General features: G+C 30.3%; 1 protein-coding gene across 1 annotated transcript; it reads left to right on the top strand.

Moving 5' to 3' along the window:
• The first annotated feature begins 4,133 nt into the window (after positions 1-4,133).
• Positions 4,134-18,464, top strand: LOC119612903. The gene is given in 6 exon segments (XM_037968792.1): positions 4,134-4,643; positions 8,751-9,086; positions 13,216-14,505; positions 14,574-14,707; positions 16,963-17,068; positions 17,070-18,464. Coding segments are annotated over 6 exon segments (2,256 nt in total). The 5' UTR covers positions 4,134-4,511; the 3' UTR covers positions 17,328-18,464.
• Positions 18,465-19,559: the final 1,095 nt, after the last annotated feature.

Genomic DNA, 19,559 nt, shown 5'->3' with positions numbered 1-19,559 from the left:
GAGAACTGTAGAATGTATAAGTGATAAGTTTATAACTTATAACTTTATAACTTTATAACTTTATAACTTTATAACTTTATAACTTTATAACTTTATAACTTTATAACTTTATAACTTTATAACTTTATAACTTTATAACTTATAACTTTATAACTTTATAATTTTATAATTTTATAACTTTATAACTTTTTATAGAAGTACTTTTTTTAAATTTTAGGTATTTTTTGTTAAATTTCTCTTTTTGTTAAGTCTTTCATTTTTTTACTTTAATTCACAATTTTTTGCAATTTACTCTTTATCTTCAACATCCTAAATCCTAAAACTTTCGCATTAATTGTTCTTTCATTTCTTTCTTTTCAATTTCAGGATTATTGGAAATAATTTTAAAAAATTGTGGTGGGTGTGTGTTTTTTTTTTTTTGTGAAAATGTCACAAACGCCTTATAGAGAGTGAAATTAATAACTTGTGACAGCAGCTAATGGATTTTAAAGGCATATGTCAAAAATAGTAAATTAAATGACCATTAAATGACGATAATGATGTTCGTTCGATACTTTATTTTAGCAACAAATTGAACGAACCAATAACAAATGAACGATAGTATGAATGAATGAATTTTATAATAAAACAGCATTCACAGTAAATCTACTGTACGGGAATAGAGAAGTTTCATTCTTTTTTTTTCATATTCGTACACAATTGTGTGAAATGACAGCTTAATGTAATATGAAATGAAAGCAACAACGACATCAACAACAACTATAAGAAACAGAAGCTGCCACAGGATTAAAAAATGATTCTAAAATATAACAAAAACACAATAAAAACAAACAACAAAACGAAGAAAATCGTATAAAAATCTCTTGTTATAAAGCTATAAAAACCAACAAAAATGAGTAGGAAAAAAATCATATACATATTCATATATACATACATATGTACAAAATATGTGAAATTTATTATATTTTTACCTACTGGCCCACACACAAGAAAACAAATTATAGATGAATTCACATTCATTTGAGTTTTTGTAGCTTAAAACCAGTATTATGTATTTTTCTTACTGTTTGTAAATTGAAAAATATCTGTTATAATTTTGTATATTGTTATTATAATGATTGTAATTTTGTTTCAATGGATTATTTATATTATAATGTTTAATTAATGGTCTATTATATATTGTAATACCGTTATAATGTCACTGAACGCATTCCAATTTGATTGTAATAAGTTATAAAATATTATAATTATATTATAATAGCCTATAATCCATTATAATTATGTTATAATGAATAGTAAAGCACTATAATTCAATTATAATTGATTATAATGCTTAGTAATGTTTTATTTATTAATTATATCTAATTATAATTAAATTATAATGTAGTGTAATGTATTGCAAAACATTACAATAACTTAAAACATATTATAATTACATTATAACAGTTTATAATCCATTATATTCAAATTATAATGAATATAAAAGCATTATAATGCAATTATAATTACTTATAATGCATAATTAATGGATTATATCATATTATAATAGAGTTATAGTGTAGCGTGGTGCATTAAAATTTGTTATAATAAGTTATAACATATTATAATGCTTTATAGTACATTATAATTAAGTTATAATGAATAGTAAAGCACTACAATTGAATTATAATTGATTATAATGCTTACTAAAGTTTAATTTATGGATTATAACATATTACAATTGAATTATAATGTAGTGTGTGGTATTGCAAAGCACTACAATAACTTATAACATATTATAATTATATTATAATGGTTTATAAACCATTATAATCAATTTATAATGAATATAAATTGGTTATAATACTTAATCATGTTTTGTTAATGGATTATAACTTATTATTATTTTATTATATTGGTTTATAATCCATTATAATAAAGTTATAATTACTTATTAAGCACTTCCATGTAATTGTAATTAATTATTATACTTAATAATGTTTTGTTAATGGATTATAACTTATTATATTTGAACTATAATATAGCGTGGTGTATTGCAAAGTATTAAAATAAGTTATAACATATTATAAATATATTATAATGGTTTATAATCCATTATAACTAAGTTATAATCAATAATAAAGCACTATAATGCAATTCTAATATCTTATAATGCTTAAAAATGATTTGTTCATAGATTATAACATATTATAATTCTGTTATAATGTAGCGTGATACATTGCAATTCATTATAATAAGTATTAACATATTATATTTATATAATAATGGTTTATAATCCATTATAATTAAGTTATAAAGAATTTGTATGCTACAAAATGTTGTTATAATGCCAAGTAATGTTTTATTAATAGATTTGATAATAATTTAGCGTAATGATACATTTTTTATATTAAGTTTCAATTATAATATGTTTTTCACATTATAAAGCAACCATAATTGGTCATAATACGTTATAATATTATATTATTGTATTATAACACATTTTAATTCATCTATATTGTCAGGTAGTGCATAAAAATGAGCTACAGTGCATTATAAAGTAGTTAAATTCATTATAGTGGTATTATAACTAAACAAAAGCATGTTATAATGCATTATATTTCTGTTATAATAAATTATAATAGGTTATAATGCTTTATAATTTTGCTTTAAAGAATTATACTGCATTATAATACAATTATAATGCATTAAAATGTTATAATATTAAATATTTATATTATAACAAACTAAATGCATTATAATGATATTTTAATGGATTATAATACATTATAAAGGTGTTATAATGTATTGCAACTTATTATAAAATGTTATAACATTATAATGATGTTATAAACCATTACAACACATTATAATATATTATAATGGATAATACTGCATACTTTTGAGATTATAATGTGCTATTATTCATTATAATCTCATAAATATGCATTATTATCCATAATAATGTGTTATACCTCATTATAATATCATTATAATGTATTATACTACTGCATTATACTGCATTATAATACAATTATAATGCATTAAAATGTAATTATAAAGGGTTATAATATTAAATATTTATATTATAACAAACAAAATGCATTATAATGATATTTTAATGGATTATAATACATTATAAAGGTGATATAATGTATTGCAACTCATTATAAAGTGTTATAACATTATAATGATGTTATAAACCATTACAACACATTATAATACATTATAATGGATAATACTACATACTTTTGAGAGTATAATGTGCTATTATTCATTATAATCCCATAAATATGCATTATTATCCATTATAATGTGTTATACCTCATTATAATATCATTATAATGTATTATACTACGTTATAAAATCATTATAATGTGTTACAACAAATTATAATATCATTATAAAGTGTTATAATACATTATATTGTGTTGCAAAAGTGTTATAACAGTATTATAATAGATAACAAGGAATATCTGTGAGATTATAATGAATAATACCGCATTATAATACATTATATCACATAATAATGTGTTATAACACATCGTTAATTAGCATCGTTAATTAGCATACTAATGAGTGTAAATGTGTGTGTTTTTTGTCTTACATTAAGAAAATTACTAAGTTATAAGTGAGATATGAAAACAAAAACATAAACACTAATCAAAGAAAACCATACGAAAAAGATATAAAAAAAACTTAAACCAGGCGTATGAGAAACATCTTAATTAAAAAATAATAAACACGCACCGTTAAACCAACGTATGATTAATAAACATTTTAAATAAAACGAAAAAATATTGCAAACTTTATTAAAAAAAGTATCAAGCTGTTACAAAGTTAAAACAAAAACCTAACAAACAATATGTTTAGTTTATAAAAAGTACAAAAAAGTAACCTAAAAGTAAAGGATTACTGCCACCACCATCCTTTCCTTGGCATTTAATGAACTTTAAACTTTTAATAACACAATAGCTAGTCATACTCATTAAAATTCTATTATAGATAAAAGAACTTGTTCAACAACAAAATAAAACTCTCCCTTCATTAACAGAAATGTGAACTTTTTTTCTAAATTTGATTTTTAATTTTTTTTATTTTTGCTATTATTGCTTTTAATTAACACTTGTTTCGTTTTCTTTGTTCCTTTTTAGTTTTAAACAACAGCAACAAAAACAACAACAATAACCACATTATCATTATGGTCAACTGTCAAAAACAATAACGTTAACAGTGCTTAAACATCACCTCTGCTGCTCTAACACTACTACTAATACTACTTACTACAAGTCAAAGCATGTACGTGCAGGTTCTTAACAAAGTTGTATTAAATGTTTATAATACTAGACTACAAGTTGTATATATGTATTTTTTCTGACCATCCGTCCCCAAATGTGGCTTTATAAAATATTTTTCTTTAAACTTTAAAGTTTACAAATAAATAACAATTACAACAAAATAAAAATACAATAAACTTGTAACAAAAAAGTTTGTTTAAAAGTAAAAGCAAATAGACAACATTATTTACCACCATGGGAAGTTTACCAAATCTACACGAACTCGAACAGATAGAGCGCAAACGCGAAAAACGCCGAGAACGTGAAATGCGTGAGCAATTGGCGAGAGAGGCGAGTCGTGAAAGAGAACGTTTAAATCAGAGAAAGGTAAGTTTGTAGTGAACAGAAAGAGTAAAATTATTTTTGTTTACATTTTTAGATTTAAGTCATGCATGAAATATTCAGTACTTTAGTACTTTTTGATATCGAAAAATAACCCCAAGACATTTTCGGAGCTTTTTTTAACTTATGACCACATTTATAAGTATATAATTTGGTCTATAGTCTATTCTACAGTAAAGTCTATAGTCCTGTCTATAGTGTAGTCTTTAGTATAGTCTATAATCAAGACTATAGTGTAGTCTATGGTTAGGTTAGGTTGATAGGAGGATGTATACTACATCAAGGAAAGGGGAATGGAAATACACCTAGGCCACTATCGGTGTTCAGAAACTCAGTTTCCTGGACGTAATTCCTAAGAATCTTCCAATCAGTGTTAGTCAGGAATGTTATTTTCGGAATAACATCACTTCCAAGATACTTGAATCTAACTTCGACGAATGTCTGACAGATATCTCGTCTTGCTCTCACCAGGGTCACCCCATAGGATCTTTGTGGTTCTAAAGGCCTTATGGGATTCTCTCACCCATATTTTTAATTCAGCTTTTGTTGCGTCGAAAGGTCGAGCTACCTAAAGCTATTACATTCGCACTTTCGTTGCCGACTACTTCCGAATGTTCTGGTACCCAGGACATTCCGTATTAGCCTCCCCTTCCTCCAATATCGGTTCATCTATGTTATTTGATATACCGGGTGGGAAATGAGAGTTCATTAGGATTTTCATTGTCTCCACCATATCCTCCAGCCTCCTGCCCGTGTCATCGATCATAGATTCCAGCTGAACATGAGTTTTGGATAGGAACTTTTTTATCTTCGATACGTCATTTACGTTATCTACCTGTTCACAGAAAAGTTTCCAGGAGTCTCGTTTGGATTTTCGTAAGATTTGCTTATATTCACCAAGTTTATTACGATACTCATCCCAGTATACTGCGGTCTTCTTACGCCGTGCCCGGTTATCCCAAGATTCCCGATCTCCCCGGTTACCCATGGTTTCTCCTGGGCAGATCTCCGCTCTCGCAGAGGGCAGCTGTCCTCGAACGATTCAACCAGGGCAATTGTGAACATTTCTACTTTGACGTCTATATCCTCTTCATTTCGACATTGAAAAGTGTCCTGACCTAAACGGTTCTTTAGTAAGGTCCCGAACATTGACCAATTAGTTTTAGACTTATTCCGAAACTTTATCGGCTTTGGTGGTGGTCTTAGTATTTTGAATCTTATGTACCGCTGGTCAGAAAAGGTGTGCTCGTCCGAAACTCTCCAATCCTACGTTTATAAGCTCTTCTGAACATATAGTTATATCTAATACTTCTTCTCTGTTTCTATTGACAAAGGTAGCTTTATTACCTAAGTTCAATGGGATCAAGTCTTTAGTATTAAGGAAATCCACAAGGGCTTGCCCCTGTGACTGGTTTTTGTGCTACCCCAAGCTATATGGTGGGAATTTGTATCACAACCTATTACAATTTGTAGTCTAGTCTATAGTCTAGTCTATAGTCTAGTCTATAGTCTAGTCTATAGTCTAGTCTATAGTCTAGTCTATAGTCTAGTCTATAGTCTAGTCTATAGTCTAGTCTATAGTCTAGTCTATAGTCTAGTCTATAGTTTAGTCTAGTCTAGTCTATAGTCTAGTCTATAGTCTAGTATATAGTCTAGTCTATAGGCTAGTCTATAGGCTAGTCTATAGTCTAGTCTATAGTCTAGTCTATAGTCTAGTCTATAGTCTAGTCTATAGTCTAGTCTATAGTCTAGTCTATAGTCTAGTCTATAGTCTAGTCTATAGTCTAGTCTATAGTCTAGTCTATAGTCTAGTCTATAGTCTAGTCTATAGTCTAGTCTATAGTCTAGTCTATAGTCTAGTCTATAGTCTAGTCTATAGTCTAGTCTATAGTCTAGTCTATAGTCTAGTCTATAGTCTAGTCTATAGTCTAGTCTATAGTCTAGTCTATAGTCTTGTCTATAGTCTAGTCTATAGTCTAGTCTATAGTCTAGTCTATAGTCTAGTCTATAGTCTAGTCTATAGTCTAGTCTATAGTCTAGTCTATAGTCTAGTCTATAGTCTAGTCTATAGTCTAGTCTATAGTCTAGTCTATAGTCTAGTCTATAGTCTAGTCTATAGTCTAGTCTATAGTCTAGTCTATAGTCTAGTCTATAGTCTAGTCTATAGTCTAGTCTATAGTCTAGTCTATAGTCTAGTCTATAGTCTAGTCTATAGTCTAGTCTATAGTCTAGTCTATAGTCTAGTCTATAGTCTAGTCTATAGTCTAGTCTATAGTCTAGTCTATAGTCTAGTCTATAGTCTAGTCTATAGTCTAGTCTATAGTCTAGTCTATAGTCTAGTCTATAGTCTAGTCTATAGTCTAGTCTATAGTCTAGTCTATAGTCTAGTCTATAGTCTAGTCTATAGTCTAGTCTAGTCTAGTCTATAGTCTAGTCTATAGTCTAGTCTATAGTCTAGTCTATAGTCTAGTCTATAGTCTAGTCTATAGTCTAGTCTATAGTCTAGTCTATAGTCTAGTCTATAGTCTAGTCTATAGTCTAGTCTATAGTCTAGTCTATAGTCTAGTCTATAGTCTAGTCTATAGTCTAGTCTATAGTCTAGTCTATAGTCTAGTCTATAGTCTAGTCTATAGTCTAGTCTATAGTCTAGTCTATAGTCTAGTCTATAGTCTAGTCTATAGTCTAGTCTATAGTCTAGTCTATAGTCTAGTCTATAGTCTAGTCTATAGTCTAGTCTATAGTCTAGTCTATAGTCTAGTCTATAGTCTAGTCTATAGTCTAGTCTATAGTCTAGTCTATAGTCTAGTCTATAGTCTAGTCTATAGTCTAGTCTATAGTCTAGTCTATAGTCTAGTCTATAGTCTAGTCTATAGTCTAGTCTATAGTCTAGTCTATAGTCTAGTCTATTGTCTAGTCTATAGTCTAGTCTATAGTCTAGTCTATAGTCTAGTCTATAGTCTAGTCTATAGTCTAGTCTATTGTCTAGTCTATTGTCTAGTCTATAGTCTAGTCTATAGTCTAGTCTATAGTCTAGTCTATAGTATAGTCGATAGTCTAGTCTATTGTCTAGTCTATAGTCTAGTCTATAGTATAGTCTATAGTCTAGTCTATTGTCTAGTCTATAGTCTAGTCTATAGTCTAGTCTATAGTCTAGTCTATAGTCTAGTCTATAGTCTAGTCTATAGTCTAGTCTATAGTCTAGTCTATAGTCTAGTCTATAGTCTAGTCTATAGTCTAGTCTATAGTCTAGTCTATAGTCTAGTCTATAGTCTAGTCTATAGTCTAGTCATAGTAGTCTAGTCTATAGTCTAGTCTATAGTCCTAGTCTATAGTCTAGTCTATAATCTAGTCTATAGTCTAATCTATAGTCTAGTCTATAGTCTAGTCTATAGTCTAGTCTATAATCTAGTATAGGCTAGCTATAGTCTATAGTCTATAGTCTAGTCTATAGTCTAGGTCTATAGTCTAGTCTATAGTCTAGTCTATAGTCTAGTCTATAGTCTAGTCTATAGTCTAGTCTATAGTCTAGTCTATAGTCTAGTCTATAGTCTAGTCTATAGTCTAGTCTATAGTCTAGTCTATAGTCTAGTCTATAGTCTAGTCTATAGTCTAGTCTATAGTCTAGGCGTCTATAATTCTAGTCTATAGTCTAGTCTATAGTCTAGTCTATAGTCTAGGTCTATAGTTCTAGTCTATAAGTCTAGTCTATTAGTCTAGTCTATAGTCTAGTCTATAGTCTTAGTTCTATAGTCTAGTCTATAGGTCTAGTCTATCGTCTAGTTCTATAGCTAGTATATAGTCTAGTCTATAGTCTAGTTATAGTCTAGTCAAGGATAACAATGTTGATATTCCAACTTAAACTTCTTAAACAACTTTTACATTAACCCTCGTACTTCCCTTAATTTTATATACATATTAGTTAAATTGTTATCCATGTCAAAAATCAAATCAAAAATCATACGATTAACATCATCCCTAAAAAAACTTCCTCACGTTTACCCTCTTCGTATTATTACCTAAACACCTTCCCTTAACTTTTACCAATTCTACTTAATTAACCTCTTTTAAATTTCTTTCCTCTCTTTTTGCAAGCACTCAAACTTAACAATCCTTATTTTAATGGCTGGTCTGGGTATTGGAGGCATTGCACCACACAATCCAACAGCAACTAGTGTTGGTGGTCCAGGTGCACCCGGTGCTGCTACTAACCCACCCGGTACTCTACCAATTGGTGGGGCAGCCCTCCTAAATTATGGAGCTGGTATGGGTGCGGGTAGTGTTGGTGCAGCAGCAGCAGCTGCTCTAAAACATCATGCCCACCAACATGGACCCCATCACTATCGTCATTCATTGACAAATCGTCATCGTGTATTGCGTACACGAAGTTCGGGTGCAACACACAATATATGGGACGAACAAGCCTTGGAGGTGAGTAGAAGAAAATGTGGGCTAAATACACAGGGAGATGTAGAGATTATTTGTTTACAAATAAGTGCAAAAGTCGTATGTATACGAGCAGATTTTTATGAATGAATAGCTGTATAATCAAGTAAAAACATTTCAAATTTTAAATACGTAAAAGTGGTTAAATTGTGGCTTCATCGTTACAACAACTACACAGTTTAAGTATCAAAAAAGAAACACGGGTAAACAAATGTTGCAGGATTATGTGGAATCAATTAAACACAAACAAAAACTTTGGCGGGTGTACTAGGGTGGAGTTTTTTTAATGAAATTTGGAGAAATTTCTGGAATTATAGTTAAACCGTTTTTAATGAAAAATATTTTTTTATATAAAGCATAAAGTCTAGACTATAGACTAGACTATAGACTAGACTATAGACTAGACTATAGACTAGACTGTAGACTAGACTATAGACTAGACTATAGACAAGATTATAGACTAGACTATAGACTAGACTATAGACTAGACTATAGACTAGACTAGACTAGACTATAGACTAGACTATAGACTAGACTATAGACTAGACTATAGACTAGACTATAGACTAGACTATAGACTAGACTATAGACTAGACTATAGACTAGACTATAGACTAGACTATAGACTAGAATATAGACTAGACTATAGACTAGACTATAGACTAGACTATAGACTAGACTATAGACTAGACTATAGACTAGACTATAGACTAGACTATAGACTAGACTATAGACAGACTATAGACTAAGACTATAGACTAGACTATAGACTAGACTATAGACTAGACTATAGACTAGACTATAGACTAGACTATAGACTAGACTATAGACTAGACTAGAGACTAGACTATAGACTAGACTATAGACTAGACTATAGACTAGACTATAGACTAGACTATAGAATAGACTATAGACTAGACTATAGACTAGACTATAGACTAGACTATAGACTAGACTAGAGACTAGACTATAGACTAGACTAGACTAGACTATAGACTGAGACTTACTAGGACTAAGACTAACTAGACTAGAATATAGACTAGACTATTAGACCTAGACTATAGACACTAGACTATAGACTAGACTTATAGACTAGAACTATAGACTAGACTAGAGACTAGACCTATAGACTAGACTATAGACTAGACTATAGACTAGACTATAGACTAGACTATAGATAGACTATAGACTAGACGATAGACTAGACTATAGACTAGACTATAGACCTAGACTATAGACTAACTTAAGACTAGACGATAGACTAGACTATAGACGAGACTATAGCACTAGACTATAGACTGAGACTTATAGACTAGACTATAGACTAGACTATAGACCTAGACTACTAGACTAGATATGACTAGACTATAGACTAGACTATAGACTAGACTATAGACTAGACTATAGACTAGACTATAGACTAGACTATAGACTAGACTATAGACTAGACTATAGACTAGACTATAGACTAAGACTATAGACTAGACTATAGACGAGACTATAGACTAACTATAGATACTAGACTAGACTATAGACTAGACTATAGACTAGACTATAGACTAGACTATAGACTAGACTATAGACTAGACTATAGACTAGAACTATAGACTAGAACTATAGACTAGACTAGACTAGACTATAGAACTAGACTATAGACTAGACTATAGACTAGACTATAGACTAGACTATAGACTAGACGATAGACTAGACTATAGACTAGACTATAGACTAGACTATAGACAGACTATAGACTAGACTATAGACTAGACTATGACTAGACTATAGACTAACTATAGACTAGACTATAGACCTAGACTATAGACTAGACTATAGACCTAGACTAACTAGACTAGACTAGACTAGACTATAGACTAGACTATAGACTAGACTATAGACTAGACTATAGACTAGACTATAGACTAGACTATAGACTAGACTATAGACTAGACTATAGACTAGACTATAGACTAGACTATAGACTAGACTATAGACTAGACTGTAGATCAGACTATAGACTAGACTATAGACTAGACTATAGACTAGACTATAGACTAGACTATAGACTAGACTATAGACTAGACTATAGACTAGACTATAGACTAGACTATAGACTAGACTATAGACTAGACTATAGACTAGACTATAGACTAGACTATAGACTAGACTATAGACTAGACTATAGACTAGACTATAGACTAGACTATAGACTAGACTATAGACTAGACTATAGACTAGACTATAGACTAGACTATAGACTAGACTATAGACTAGACTATAGACTAGACTATAGACTAGACTATAGACTAGACTATAGACTAGACTATAGACTAGACTATAGACTAGACTATAGACTAGACTATAGACTAGACTATAGACTAGACTATAGACTAGACTATAGACTAGACTATAGACTAGACTATAGACTAGACTATAGACTAGACTATAGACTAGACTATAGACTAGACTATAGACTAGACTATAGACTAGACTATAGACTAGACTATAGACTAGACTATAGACTAGACTATAGACTAGACTATAGACTAGACTATAGACTAGACTATAGACTAGACTATAGACTAGACTATAGACTAGACTATAGACTAGACTATAGACTAGACTATAGACTAGACTATAGACTAGACTATAGACTAGACTATAGACTAGACTATAGACTAGACTATAGACTAGACTATAGACTAGACTATAGACTAGACTATAGACTAGACTATAGACTAGACTATAGACTAGACTATATACTAGACTAGACTAGACTATAGACTAGACTATAGACTAGACTATAGACTAGACTATAGACTAGACTATAGACTAGACTATAGAATAGACTATAGACTAGACTATAGACTAGACTATAGACTAGACTATAGACTAGACTATAGACTAGACTATAGACTAGACTATAGACTAGACTATAGACTAGACTATAGACTAGACTATAGACTAGACTATAGACTAGACTATAGACTAGACTATAGACTAGACTATAGACTACTATAGACTAGACTATAGACTAGACTATAGACTAGACTATAGACTAGACTATAGACTAGACTATAGACTAGACTATAGACTAGACTATAGACTAGACTATAGACTAGACTATAGACTAGACTATAGACTAGACTATAGACTAGACTATAGACTAGACTATAGACTAGACTATAGACTAGACTATAGACTAGACTATAGACTAGACTATAGACTAGACTATAGACTAGACTATAGACTAGACTATAGACTAGACTATAGACTAGACTATAGACTAGACTATAGACTAGACTATAGACTAGACTATAGACTAGACTATAGACTAGACTATAGACTAGACTATAGACTAGACTATAGACTAGACTATAGACTAGACTATAGACTAGACTATAGACTAGACTATAGACTAGACTATAGACTAGACTATAGACTAGACTATAGACTATAGACTAGACTAGACTAGACTATAGACTAGACTATAGACTAGACTATAGACTAGACTATAGACTAGACTAGACTAGACTATAGACTAGACTATAGACTAGACTATAGACTAGACTATAGACTAGACTATAGACTAGACTATAGAATAGACTATAGACTAGACTATAGACTAGACTATAGACTAGACTATAGACTAGACTATAGACTAGATTATAGACAAGATTATAGACTAGATTATAGACAAGATTATAGACTGTGCTGTAGACTAGCCTAGTTAATTAACCGAGTTAAGTTTAGTTGCCTGTGCACTGGTAGATGAACTAAACTGCAGTGCTTCGAAATTGTAAAAAATACCATCCTAATTTTCAAGAGTGGCTGCCAAAGTGTTCTTTGAGGTTTTGGTAATAATGAATAAATGTTAAAAAATATTTCAATTAAAAAAATCACGGGAATAATTTTGTTCCGGGAATAGTTAAACAAAAGTTGTTTACAAATAAGTATGACGTCAATTGAAAACAAAAGGCTATTTTAAAGCTCTGCAATAGAGGAAAATTAATAAGAAATTTTAAATAAATCCAGAGTTATTTTATTTCAAGTACGAATGTATGTACTTACATATATTTCATTAATATTAATAAATATTATTTATCTTCCTTCACAGCACCTACCAGCCTACTCTCCCATATCAACAAGATCGCATCGTATCAATCCGGTATCATCATATCATGTACAAGCTGCCTTGGCAGCTTCACGTCGTCGAGAATCTATAAATAGTTCCATAGGTGCTACCTCGATACGACGTCTTATAACTCTGAACAATCGTAATTGCCGGCATAAAATACCAGCTCATGTTAGACAAAAAGTTGGTAAATCTTTCACATTTCTTGCCTTGGCTCATGGTCTCAAGTGTGCTGTCCTAGTGCCAATATTTGGTTTGCAAGGTTCGAATTCGGTATGGCATCATCGTGAACAATGGCTACAAGTAGGTCCCAATATTGGTTCTCTACTGCTCAGTGTGGGTTTACTGATATCGGCGTGCATGTGTCTGGTCACGCCCAAACTTATACATAAATTTGGTTATTCCCTGCTAATGGGTGCCAACTATGTGGCTGTGTGTTTATTTCTGCTGTGTCATTTATATCCCTCAATATATACTCTGCTGCCTGCCTATATACTATTCGGCTTGAGCCATAGTCCTTCGTTTATAAGTAAAATCGCTGTGGTGGTCCACTATGGCAGTAAATTGAGTTGTTCCCAGCATGAATGTACTTTGCTCTCTTCACATGCCTTGGATTCTTGGGAGGAACATAAACTCTTTTGTAATCGTGATCAAAAAGTGAGACGTTTGGCTAGATGGTTCCATGCTTCCAAAGATTTTGGCATTATCATAGGTGCCATAATAGCTTCAATAGTATTATCGTGCACTTCAAGTGATTGGAATTGCCCGGGTGCAACTACAAAGCTATCGGGTACTACAACAACTACTACCACTGAGTCCAGCGCTGCTAAACTTTTGCAATCTACCAATTCTAGTCTACCTTTAGCGGCTGCTTTTCAATCGTTTATACCCAGTACACCATATGTTTGGAATCACTTAAACGGCTTTAAAAATGAATTCTATAATCTGGATGAACATGGCAATCGTATTTGTGGTGCTGATATGTGCCCCCTGTGGCACAGTGATCTACAGGCGGAGAGTTATGCAGCTGGGAATGAAACCATATATTCTCCTTTTATAAATGAGAAGCCACGAGAAGGCAGTGTTACTTTGATAGTGGTGTACTTGGTGTTTGCAACTCTAGCTTTGCTGTTCTCTGTATTGGTGGGTAAAATTCATGCCACTTTTCGCCATGAACGCATTAAGGGTATTACCGATACTCTGCTATTTGCTGGTCCCTTGGCTTATTTTATTGGTACCGAACAGGCTTATATTTTGAGTGACTTTTTAAGGGTGAGTTGTAATAATTTTGTTTTGGTTTGAAAGTTTATAAATTAATGTTTGATTTTTCTCCTATATAGGCCTTTGTTTCTTGTTCTTTGGGCATAAAAATGGTACCGGGAGCAATAATAGGAATGGGTATAATGCAACTGATTGTGTCAGGAACTTTAAGTATGCTCCTGAGACATACTAAACGTATAGTGGTAATATGTAAGTGAAACTGAACTTAAGCTAAACTTAAGTCGAACTAAGTTACTAACTAACTAACTAACTAACTAACTAACTAACTAACTAACTAACTAACTAACTAACTAACTACTAACTAACTAACTAACTAACTAACTAACTAACTACTAACTAACTAACTAACTAACTAACTAACTACTAACTACTAACTAACTAACTACTAACTAACTAACTAACTAACTAACTAACTAACTAACTAACTAACTAACTACTAACTAACTAACTACTAACTACTAACTAACTAACTAACTAACTAACTAACTAACTAACTAACTAACTAACTAACTAACTAACTAACTAACTAACTAACTAACTAACTAACTAACTAACTAACTACTAACTAACTAACTAACTAACTAACTAACTACTACTAACTAACTAACTAACTAACTATAACTAACTAACTAACTAACAACTAACTAACTAACTACTAAACTAACTAACTAACTACTAACTAACTAACTAACTAACTAACTAACTAACTAACTACTAACTAACTAACTAACTAACTAACTAACTAACTAACTAACTAACTAACTAACTAACTAACTAACTAACTAACTAACTAACTAACTACCTAACTAACTAAACTAACTAACTACTAACACTAACTAACTAACTACTCACTACTAACTACTAACTAACTACTAACTAACTACTAACTAACTAACTAACTAACTACTAACTAACTAACTAACTAACTAACGAACTAACTAAACTACTAACTACTAACTAACTAACTAACTAACTAACTACTAACTAACTACACTAACTAACTACTACTACTAACTAACTACTAACTAACTAACTAACTAACTAACTAACTAACTAACTAACTAACTAACTAACTAGACTAACTACTAACTAACTAACTACTACTAACTAACTAACTAACTAACTAACTAACTAACTAACTAACTAACTAACTAACTAACTAACTAACTAACTAACTAACTACTAACTAACTAACTACTAACTACTAACTAACTAACTAACTAACTAACTAACTAACTAACTAACTAACTAACTAACTAACTAACTAACTAACTACTAACTAACTAACTACTAACTAACTAACTAACTAACTAACTAACTAACTAACTAACTAACTACTAACTAACTAACTAACTAACTAACTAACTAACTACTAACTAACTAACTAACTAACTAACTAACTAACTAACTAACTAACTAACTAACTAACTAACTAACTAACTAACTAACTAACTAACTACTAACTAACTAACTACTAACTAACTAACTAACTAACTAACTACTAACTAACTACTAACTAACTAACTAACTAACTAACTAACTAACTACACTAACTAACTAACTAACTAACTAACTACTAACTAACTAACTAACTAACTAACTAACTAACTAACTAACTAACTAACTAACTAACAACGAACTAACTAACTAACTAACTAACTAACTAACTAACTAACTAACTAACTAACTAACTAACTAACTAACTAACTAACTAACTAACTAACTAACTAACTAACTAACTAACTAACTAACTACTAACTAACTAACTACTAACTAACTAACTACTAACTAACTAACTAACTAACTAACTAACTAACTAACTAACTAACTAACTAACTAACTAACTAACTAACTAACTAACTAACTAACTAACTAACTAACTAACTAACTAACTAACTAACTACTAACTAACTAACTAACTAACTAACTAACTAACTAACTAACTAACTAACTAACTAACTAACTAACTAACTAACTAACTAACTAACTAACTAACTAACTAACTAACTAACTACTAACTAACTAACTAACTAACTAACTAACTAACTAACTAACTAACTAACTAACTAACTAACTACTAACTAACTACTAACTAACTAACTAACTAACTAACAACTAACTAACTAACTAACTAACTAACCTAACTAACTAACTAACTAACTAACTAACTAACTAACTAACTAACTAACTAACTAAACTAACTAACTACTAACTACCTAACTAACTAACGACCTGAACTAACTAACTACTAACTAAATAACTAACTAACTAACTAACTAACTAACTACTAACAACTAACTAACTACTAACTAACTAACTAACTAACTAACTAACTAACTAACTAACTAACTACCTAACTAACTAACTTTGATTTTTCCTAAAATTTCCTAAATTCTTGTAAAAATATTAACATTTTAAACCAAATAATTTTAATTCTCACATTTTCAGTGGCCCGGTTTTATTCTTCCACTCCTGTCTACTGCTGGCCCTCTCCACCTGGAAACCGTCTAGTGATGACAGTGCACTATTCTATGTCCTGGCCGCCTCATGGGGTTGCCTGTAATGGTATGTGGGAGACACTATTACTCGCCCTAGTAACACTAAATCATGCAAATCATGTAGCAGAAGTAGCATCACCATTACAAGCGTTACGTTTCCTAGGTTTGGGCATAACATTTGCTGCACACGGTTTTATGTGTGAAACACCGAAAATCATAACATTAGTCATAATACTGGTGGTGAGTGTGTTGCCGTATGCAATGTTAGAAATACGTTTGGAATCACAACGCAAAGCTCAGCTGAATAACTTATGACGTAATCTATTCACATAGTCAAGAAGGCACAGTACTATGGCACGTACTCATACCATGTAAATAAAGGAAAGAAGGGCGAGATGTAGTAACAGCAGTTAAGGTGGCATATTAAGGAAAATATTGCTTTTAAGGAATGTAAAGAAAAATCGAGACTCTATTAACCTTTTGGGGAAAATATTTATGTAGTTAAGTAATTGTAGTTAGCAGTATTTGTTTAATTAAGAAATTATTAGCTTAAGAGCTTTTGATTATTAAATTTAGAAAAAAAAAAGCTTTTTTAACATGAAAAAGCTTCAAAGCTTAAACAAAAGTTTGACTAATATATAAAAGATAAAGTTTGTTAAGAAGATTGTTAAAATATAATTAAACTAATGAAGATCAAGAAAAATTTATTTTTTAGTTAAAAATAAATTTTAGTTTTTTTATCAATTTGTTAAAAGTTTTACATAAACACAAGCTTATGGATAAGTAGATATTAAAAAATAAAAATTAAGCTCTGGACCTTGTTATAATTTATAATTTTTTTTTAAGCTTTCATTATCTTTTATTTTCTTAAAGCTTTTACTAAAGCGAAACTAAAGAGCAACCTGGTAAACTTAACACTTAAAGCTTTTTATTGACTTTTTTAGACCTTTGCTTTGGGTAAGCTTAAAAGTTAAGCTTTATGTTAATAAATAAATATTTCAAAAATGTTAAAAAGCTTTTAATAATGTATAAAAGTTTAGAGCTCTTAGACCTGAATATTATATTGTTATAGACTAAACACACAATAAATTTAAAAGCTTTCCTAAAGCAAACTGAAAAGCTTCATTTAAAGTCATTAAAATAGACAAAATTAGTCTAACGTTCCAAAAGTTTATATATTAAACAAACCAATACTGTAAAAGCTTTTTAATATGAAAGCTTAAAAGCTCTATTTTGTATTTTATAATTAAAAATATTATTTTTCAACCACTACTTATACTTTTATAAAACATTTTCGTTTAAATTGTTGTTTTCTTTTAGAAAATCTCCTTGATCTTGTTATTAAACTTTATACATAAAACTTAACAAGATTACAAACATTAACTAGGAGCTTAACATAAATTTACAGAATCTATGTAAATATATTTAGGAAGATAAATAAAAAAAATTGTTGCAACATTTCTTTGTATTTTTAAGAGGAATAGAAAACAATTTGCATGTCTTTAATGTAAAATAAAATCTCAAAAAATTATATTGTTTAAGAAACTAAAAATATATTTATCAGTATTAAAAGAACACAAATGTTAACATTTTCCAAAAAAACAAAACATAATAAATATATTTAAATAACATAAAGTTAATAATAAAATAATTAAATATTTATTAAGTTTTTTAAGATTTATTGCAATAATAATGAAGGAAATAGTAAAGAAAAGTGTTAAAATGACTTTGGCCGTTTAGTAATAATTGCAAAATAAATTCCTTAAAGCTTTCACAATAATACTTCATTATTCTTACTTCTTAAGCTATTAAGAGATTTCTGTAGGAATGCTTGAGTTATAGAGAAACTTGTATAGGAAAGCTTGAGCAAGCGTGAGATTTCTTATAAGAAAGCTTGAACTAGCTAGAGATTTACGTATAGGAAAGCTTGAGCTACCGAGAGATTTCTAAAGGAATAATTGAGCTAATGAAAGATTTCTATAGGAAAGCTTAAGTTCGCGGGATAATTCTATACGAAAACTTGAGCTAGCGAGAAATTTCTAAAGGATAGATTCATCTAGCCAGAGGTAAGGTTGAGATTTTTATAGGAAAGCTTGGGATATAGAAGGGATACTTTAAGATAACGAGATATTGTTTTAGGAAGGCTTCAGATTACATACCATAATCCAGACTCTAATCTGGAATATAATATAGTCCATATATGTAGGTTATATTCTGGACTATAATCTAATCTATAATCTGGACTATAGCATAGTCTAGCCTATAGTCTGGATTAAAGCCTAGTCTAATATATAGTCCGGACTATAACCTTATGTAATCTATAGTCTGGGCTATAGCACTGTATAGTATATAGTCTAGATTAACTAAAACCTAATCTATAGTCTGGATTATAGCCAAGTCTATAGTGTGAAATATAGTCTGGCCTAGCCTATATTCTGAATTATAGTCTAGTCTATAGCCTGAACTATATCCCAGTACATAATCTGGACTACAGCCCAATCTATAGTATGGCCATAGCCTAGTCTATAGTGTGGACTATAGCCTAGG

Source organism: Lucilia sericata, unplaced genomic scaffold, assembly GCF_015586225.1.
Source record: "Lucilia sericata isolate MDLA Ls3-8-SP2 unplaced genomic scaffold, ASM1558622v1 Contig001867F_arrow, whole genome shotgun sequence".
In the NCBI taxonomy this organism is placed as follows: Eukaryota; Metazoa; Arthropoda; class Insecta; order Diptera; family Calliphoridae; genus Lucilia; species Lucilia sericata.
Note: the sequence above shows the minus strand (reverse complement) of the source record. Positions and strands in the feature narration are given on the sequence as shown.